The 8,077-nt window shown below is 54.8% G+C and overlaps 1 protein-coding gene and 1 long non-coding RNA gene across 2 annotated transcripts; both read right to left on the bottom strand.

Moving 5' to 3' along the window:
• Positions 1-332: 332 nt before the first annotated feature.
• On the bottom strand, positions 333-1,720 carry LOC132388523 (uncharacterized). The gene is made up of 2 exons (XR_009510253.1): positions 1,682-1,720; positions 333-908 (listed from the first exon to the last, which is right to left on the bottom strand). It is a non-coding gene; the product is annotated as an uncharacterized LOC132388523 (long non-coding RNA).
• Positions 1,721-3,563: 1,843 nt separating this feature from the next.
• LOC132388531 (stefin-3-like) lies at positions 3,564-6,072 on the bottom strand. Its single transcript, XM_059960896.1, has 3 exons — positions 6,004-6,072; positions 4,912-5,013; positions 3,564-4,139 (listed from the first exon to the last, which is right to left on the bottom strand). The coding sequence occupies exons 1-3, from the start codon at positions 6,055-6,057 to the stop codon at positions 4,005-4,007; spliced, it is 291 nt and encodes a 96-aa protein (XP_059816879.1). The 5' UTR covers positions 6,058-6,072; the 3' UTR covers positions 3,564-4,004.
• Between the last annotated feature and the right edge of the window lie 2,005 nt (positions 6,073-8,077).

Here is an 8,077-nt window from a genome sequence, read left to right as displayed (position 1 = left end):
ACTCCACGGCCAGATCTGCCAGGATATGATTGTCCTGACTGACCAGGTGCCCGACCCCTGCTCCTGTACTCTCCGTTGTTGTGTAAGGGGAGCGGGGGGTGGGACATAGAAAGGGAGGGAGGGGGCTTCAGAAGGGACGGACCAGGAGGCGAAGCAGAGAAATGATCAGCCGATCAGATCTTGGGCCGGCAGGTGGAGACCTCCGCCAAAACCGTCACCATTAAACCCTTCCCCACTTCCCCAGGCATCCCACGAATCCCCTCCGCACATGCAACTCCGCCCTCCCCGTGGGATGATCACCAGCCCCAGAAAGAGGCAAAACACAGAGTCAATTGAATCAATGCAATTTTATTTATGCGAAATGTCTGCAGTCGAACATCCACCGCGCTCGGGGCTCCGGCGAGCTGAAAGAATGCGGGTGGGGGCGAGGTATCGGGACCACTGGGACCCCATTGACCTTTGGGTGGGGGTGATCAGGGAGAGGGGAGTGGATGCTTGGAGGGGCCACTGATGTGTAATCTACCCCTCAGCCCTCCGATGGGGGGTCGGTCGGGGAGTGGGCTTTCGGCCGGAGCACAGGAAGATCCAAGTGAGCTGATATTGAACCACCTGGCGGGAGTGGGGTCCTGGTATTCCCCGGTGTTACAGGCCGACAGCACGGTCGAGCGGTGTGGCCGGGATGTGGGAGAAGGGGGCGGTGGTGGAGGGGTTGCCGCTGGTGGGCGATCCGTGGCGGTTAGAAGCAGAGCGAGGTCGGTGCGAGTGCGGTGTCCTCACTCCCTCCAGACGAGGGGAACCAGGTGATCGTTCCTCATGTTGTTTTCCGCCTGCGCGACCAGAAACGGACCACCACAAGGCGAGTCGTAGATTTCAACGTGGAGATAATTGTGGGTGAATCCAGTATCGACCTGTTCAGGGGAAAGGGGAGGAAAGGTGATGAGAGATGGTGGTACTGTCGCCCATCCACACCACCCTCCCCCACGTCCTCCACCCTCCCTCGTCCCCACAGTCACCCATTCCGCCAGGACACCTCGCTCCATCTTTGTCAACCCCTTCCTCCCGTATACATTTCGGCACCTTCGTTATCTCCTCCTATCCTATTTCTCCGTAGCGTGTCCGTCGCAACCTCCCTCCCCTACACGCATCCCCGTCTCCATTGCTCCAAACTCCCCGACGCCCTCACACTGCGACAACCACTCCGTTCGGGATACGGTTCCCGGTCTCCGTCAACTCGTCCCCTCATTACACACGATACACGTTCGTCACTCACTCCCATGTACCCGTCTCCCTCTACGTCAGCCCCTCTTTCCCCTGTACCGCTCCACATTTTCATCAAGCCCTCCCTCCTCTACGCACGTTGGCGTGTGCGTCACTCACTCCCATGCACCCCTCCAAATCTACGTCACCCCGCACCCCCGATACCATTTCCGTCTTCGTTCACCCCTCCCGTACACCCCATCGCAACTTGGTCACAATCCCCCCCCCCCCCATAGCCCTTCTCGAATCCGAGATTTCTTCCTCCCCCTACTCACCACCCTGTCTTCGTCACTCTTTCCCCCTCTACGCACCTCCACGCCCTCCATCGCGCGCGTCCTACCACTACAACACTCCCCGTCTCCGTCAGTTCCTCCTCCTCCCTACACTCTCCCAAGAGTGTGACGCTCCGCTCCGGAGACATTACCTTGACCAGATACATGGTGCCAATCACCTCCGACACACGAAATTCTATCGGCTCAAAGCTAGTCACTTTCTGACTGCAATTCTTCTCCACTGCAGGCCTCACCTGGGAAGGGCAGAAAATCTCTCAGAGCCTCCGAAAAGGATTGCTAAACCACCGGAGTGGGACAAGGCAGAAGCCCCGTATTATCTGACCGTCTCCGCCTAACTCCTCCACTATACTTTGTCCAATACATCTCTCCTCTCCACTCCACCCCCTCTGTCCTGCGCTCTCTTGTCCTTTCTCACCCTCGCTTTCCAGATCTTTCGTTCCCCATCTCCCTTTTCTCCCCTCCTCTCCCCATCTGACGCCTCTCCTCTCTACCCTCACTCTTTCAACTCTACAAGACTCATTTTGTTCTTCACACCATGATCTCTCTCTCCTTCATCAGCTCTACCATCTTTCTCGCCCCTTTTCTCTCGTCATTCTCCGCCCTTCATTCTGTCGCGCTGTCCTTCCCTCCCTCTTGCTGTCTCTCCCGGACTCACTCACTCTCTCCCGTCGCTCTCCCTCCCTCTCTACCCTCTCCACCACATCGCCCTCTCCGCCATCCTTCCTTCCCTCCATACTGTCTCCATACCTCCATTCTTTTTCTCTCGCACTTTTCTCTCTTCTCTCCTCCCTTAGCCGTAGTCGCTCACTTCGTCCTCACTCACCGCTTCTCCCCTCTCCCCGAGTCCTGTCTCTACTCCATTATTTCTGGCAATCTCTTTTACCCTTCGTATCCACCGTTTATCTTGCCCCGTCTCAGACCTGTGTCTCTCCCCCTTCACTCCCACTTCCTCTCTCTCTCTCTCTCTCTCTCTCTCTCTCTCTCTCTCTCTCTCTCTCGTCCCCCCCCCTCGGACCTCTCCCATTGAAAAGGTGTTTCCCCCCCTCCCCACAGAACTGCCGCTCCCTGGATTTACGTGCAATGTGTGTTTACTCTCCCCTTCCTCTCAGCTTGAACTGGTCTGGCCATTCTCCTCGGACCTCTCCCATTGAAAAGGTGTTTCCCCCCCCCACAGAACTGCCGCTCCCTGGATTTACGTGCAATGTGTGTTTACTCTCCCCTTCCTCTCAGCTTGAACTAGTCTGGCCATTCTCCTCGGGCCTCTCCCATTGAAAATGTGTCCCCCCCCCCCACAGAACTGCCGCTCCCTGGATTTACCTGCAATGTGTGTTTACTCTCCCCTTCCTCTCAGCTTGAACTAGTCTGGCCATTCTCCTCGGACCTCTCCCATTGAAAAGGTGTCTCCCCGCCCCCACAGAACTGCCGACCACTGGAATTAACTTTTGTTTCGAAGCAAAATTAATCCCACGGTCAAAGTCCGTTAAAACCGATTTCATCCTTTTTCCGAATTATGACTTGTTAAGCGTCTGGTCATCTCTCATTCTTCTCGGTGTTAACCTGGCAAGATTACGTGGGGAGCGCCAGTACTAATGGGACTCGTTCCGACAACAATCAGTCTATACCGGTGAGAGGGAAATCACTACACAGAGCCCTCTAGGCTCAGGACAGGGAGCTGGGGCTGACTCCACGGCCAGATCTGCCAGGATATGATTGTCCTGACTGACCAGGTGGCCGACCCCTGCTCCTGTACTCTCCGTTGTTGTGTAAGGGGAGCGGGGGGTGGGACATAGAAAGGGAGGGAGGGGGCTTCAGAAGGGACGGACCAGGAGGCGAAGCAGAGAAATGATCAGCCGATCAGATCTTGGGCCGGCAGGTGGAGACCTCCGCCAAAACCGTCACCATTAAACCCTTCCCCACTTCCCCAGGCATCCCACGAATCCCCTCCGCACATGCAACTCCGCCCTCCCCGTGGGATGATCACCAGCCCCAGAAAGAGGCAAAACACAGAGTCAATTGAAGCAATGCATTTTTATTGGAGCGAAGCGTCTGCAGTCGAGCAGCCTCCGCGCTCGGGGCTCCGGCGAGCTGAAAGAATGCGGGTGAGGGCGAGGTATCGGGACCACTGGGACCCCATTGACCTTTGGGTGAGGGTGATCAGGGAGAGGGGAGTGGATGCTCGGAGGGGCCACTGATGTGTAATCTACCCCTCAGCCCTCCGATGGGGGGTCGGTCGGGGAGTGGGCTTTCGGCCGGAGCACAGGAAGATCCAAGTGAGCTGATATTGAACCACCTGGCGGGAGTGGGGTCCTGGTATTCCCCGGTGTTACCGGCCGACAGCACGGTCGAGCGGTGTGGCCGGGATGTGGGAGAAGGGGGCGGTGGTGGAGGGGTTGCCGCTGGTGGGCGATCCGTGGCGGTTAGAAGCAGAGCGAGGTCGGTGCGAGTGCGGTGTCCTCACTCCCTCCAGACGAGGGGAACCAGGTGATCGTTCCTCATGTTGTTTTCCGCCTGCGCGACCAGAAACGGACCACCACAAGGCGAGTCGTAGATTTCAACGTGGAGATAATTGTGGGTGAATCCAGTATCGACCTGTTCAGGGGAAAGGGGAGGAAAGACGGTGACAGACGGAGCTACTGTCGCCCATCCACACCACCCTCCCCCACGTCCTCCACCCTCCCTCGTCCCCACAGTCACCCATTCCGCCAGGACACCTCGCTCCATCTTTGTCAACCCTTCCCTCCCGTAAACATTTCGGCACCTTCGTTATCTCCTCCTATCCTATTTCTCCGTAGCGTGTCCGTCGCAACCTCCCTCCCCTACACGCATCCCCGTCTCCATTGCTCCAAACTCCCCGACGCCCTCACACTGCGACAACCACTCCATTCGGGATACGGTTCCCGGTCTCCGTCAACTCGTCCCCTCATTACACACGATACACGTTCGTCACTCACTCCCATGTACCCGTCTCCCTCTACGTCAGCCCCTCTTTCCCCTGTACCGCTCCACATTTTCATCAAGCCCTCCCTCCTCTACACACGTTGGCGTGTGCGTCACTCACTCCCATGCACCCCTCCAAATCTACGTCACCCCGCACCCCGATACCATTTCCCGTCTTCGTTCACCCCTCCCGTACACCCCATCGCAACTTGGTCTCAATTCCCCCCCCCCCGAATAGCCCTTCTCGAATCCGAGATTTCTTCCTCCCCCTACTCACCACCCTGTCTTCGTCACTCTTTCCCCCTCTACGCATCTCCACGCCTCCATCGCGCGCGTCCTACCCCTACAACACTCCCCGTCTCCGTCAGTTCCTCCTCCCCCTACACTCTCCCAAGAGTGTGACGCTCCGCTCCGGAGACATTACCTTGACCAGATACATGGTGCCAATCACCTCCGACACACGATACTCTATCGGCTCAAAGCTAGTCGCTTTCTGACTGCATTTCTTCTCCACTGCAGGCCTCACCTGGGCAGGGCAGAAAATCTCTCAGAGCCTCCGAAAAGGATTGCTAAACCACCGGAGTGGGACAAGGCAGAAGCCCCGTACTATCTGACCGTCTCCGCCTAACTCCTCCAATATACTTTGTCCAATACATCTCTCCTCTCCACTCCACCCCCTCTGTCCTGCGCTCTCTTGTCCTTTCTCACCCTCGCTTTCCAGAGCTTTCGTTCCCCATCTCCCTTTTCTCCCCTCCTCTCCCCATCTGTCGCCTCTCCTCTCTACCCTCACTCTTTCAACTCTACCTCAAGACTCATTTTGTTCTTCACACCATGACCTCTCTCTCTCTCTCTCTCTCTCTCTCTCCCTCTCTCTCTCTCCTTCATCAGTACCATCTTTCTCGCCCCTTTTCTCTCGTCATTCTCCTCCCTTCTTTCTGTCGCGCAGTCCTCCCCTCCCTCCTGCTGTCTCCCCCGGACTCTCTCACTCTCTCCCTGCATCTCATGTCGCCGCACTCTCTCCCGTCGCTCTCACTCCCTCTCTACCCCTCCTCTGTCCACCACATCGCCCTCGCCGCCATCCTTCCTTCCCTCCATACTGTCTCCATACCTCCATTCTCTTTCTCTCGCACTTTTCTCTCTTCTCTCCTCCCTTCCAGCCGTAGTCGCTCACTTCGTCCTCTGACTTTCTATTCCTCTCTCTCTCTCTCTCTCTCTCTCTCTCTCTCTCTCTCTCTCTCTCTCTCTCTCTCTCTCTCTCTCTCTCTCTCTCTCTCTCTCTCTCTCTCTCTCTCTCTCTCTCTCTCTCTCTCTCTCTCTCTCTCTCTCTCTCTCCATGCCCCTGACTAACCCACCAGTCTTTCCCTTGTCTCTCCCGTGACTCTCTCTGGCCCTACCCTCTCCCCACACTCTCAATTTCCTCTATCCCCATCCGCCAGACCCTTTGCCCATCACCCCCGTCTCTTCCGCGCACCCCCACTCCTCAATAACAGCGAGTGCAGGAGGTCTGACAAATCACCTTTGTGAGGATATCCTTCACTTTATCATCAGCCTTCAGCACTGTGCTGGACATCTTCAGCTGCTCTGTGTCTTTCTGCAATCCTTCCGTCAGCGTCTCTCTCTCTCTCCTTCTCTGTCTGTCTTCCAATGCTCCCGTCTCTGGTTTTATAGACCCTCCCCTTCCTGCCTCCCCACGCCTCATGCCTTCCCTCCACGCCTCTGCACTATCTGTCCCTCCCCATCCTCTTAGCCAATCCCCTTCGCCCTTCCTGTCCCGTTTTCCCCCTGCGCTAACCAACCCAGTCTCATAGGTATAATTCTAACTTCCGCCTCACTCTCTCTGCCACTCTTTCCTCTCGGTTATGTCGCCCTTTTCGGAACAAGGTTGATGGACTTGTCACGCCGTTCCAGTTTGGCAGGTGTGATGTTGTAGGCATCACGGAATCACAGCTGAAAGGAAATTATATCTGGGAGCTTTATGCCCAAGGGTGCACATTGCATCGGAAGGACGGGCGGGAAGGCAGAGTGGGCGGCGTCCTTCTGTCGGTAAAACATGAAATGAAATTATTAGAAAGCGGTGACATATGGTCTTTGTTTCAATCAGATCCCCTCTCATCCTTCTAAATTCCAGTGTATACAAGCCCAGTCGCTCCAATCTTTCAACGTATGACAGTCCCGCCATCCCGGGAATTAACCTCGTGAACCTACACTGCACTCCCTCAATAGCAAGAATGTCCTTCCTCACATTTGGAGACCAAAACCGCACACAATACTCCAGGTGTGGTCTCACCAGGGCCATGTACAGCTGCAGAATGTCTTCCTTGCTCCTATACTCAACTCCCATTGTTATGAAGGCCAGCATGCCATTAGCTTTCTTCACTGCCTGCTGTACCTGCAAGCTTACTTTCAGTGACTGATGAACAAGAATACCTAGATTTCGATGTTTTCTTCTTGTCCGAACTTCACACCATTCAGATAGTAATCTGCCTTCCTGTTTTTGCTACCAAAGGTCCTCAATGGATGCTTCTCCGGTATTCACCACTGAGAGGGAACCTGTTGACGGTGAGGACAATATGAGTGAGGTTGATGTCCTGGAGCATGTTGATATTAAGGGAGAGGAGGTGTTGGAGTTGTTAAAATACATTAGGACGGATAAGTCCCCGGGGCCTGGCGGAATATTCCCCAGGCTGCTTCACGAGGCAAGGGAAGAGATTGCTGAACCTCTGGCTAGGATCTTTATGTCCTCGTTGTCCACAGGAATGGTACTGGAGGATTGGAGGGAGGAGAATGTTGTACCCTTGTTCAAAAAAGTTAGTAGGGATAGTCCAGGTAATTATAGACAAGTGAGCCTTACGTCTGTGGTGGGAAAGTTGTTGGATAAGACTCTTAGAGACAGGATCTATGGGACCGTCAGCATGGCTCTGTGAAGGGAAGATCGTGTCTAACAGACCTGTGGGAGTTCTTTTAGGGAGTGACCAGGCATACAGATGAGGGTAGATCAGTGGATGTGATCTACATGGATAGTAGTGAGACATTTGACAAGGTTCCACACGGTAGGATTATTCAGAAAGTCAGAAGGCGTGAGATCCAGGGAAGTTTGGCCAGGTGGATTCAGAATTGGCTTGCCTGCAGGGGCCAGAGTGTCGTGGTGGAGGGAGTACATTCAGATTAGAGGTTTGTAACTAGTGGTGTCCCACAAGGATCTGTTCTGGGACCTCTACTTTTTGTGTTTTTTATTAATAACCTGGATGTGGGGTAGAAGGGTGGCTTGGCAAGTTTGCAGACGGCGCAAAGGTTGGTGGTGCTGTAGATAGTGTAGAGGATTGTCGAAGATTGCAAATGGACATCGATATGATGCCGAAGCGGTCTGAGAAGTGGCAGATGGAATTCAACCCGGAGAATTGGTACACTTTGGAAGGACAAACTCCAAGGCAGATTACAACTAAATGGGCAGTACACTTGGTAGTGTGGAGGAGATTTCTTAAGTCAAGGGATAGCGTTTAAGAGTCACGAGGGAATGATGCAGCACTATAAATCTCTGGTTAGGCCACACTTGGAGTTCTGTGTCCAGCTCTGGTCGCCTCACTATAGGT

The sequence above is a fragment of the Hypanus sabinus genome, unplaced genomic scaffold, assembly GCF_030144855.1.
Source record: "Hypanus sabinus isolate sHypSab1 unplaced genomic scaffold, sHypSab1.hap1 scaffold_340, whole genome shotgun sequence".
Classification (NCBI taxonomy): Eukaryota; Metazoa; Chordata; class Chondrichthyes; order Myliobatiformes; family Dasyatidae; genus Hypanus; species Hypanus sabinus.
The sequence above is the reverse complement of the archived record's forward strand: the minus strand, read 5'-3'. Positions and strand labels throughout refer to the sequence as shown.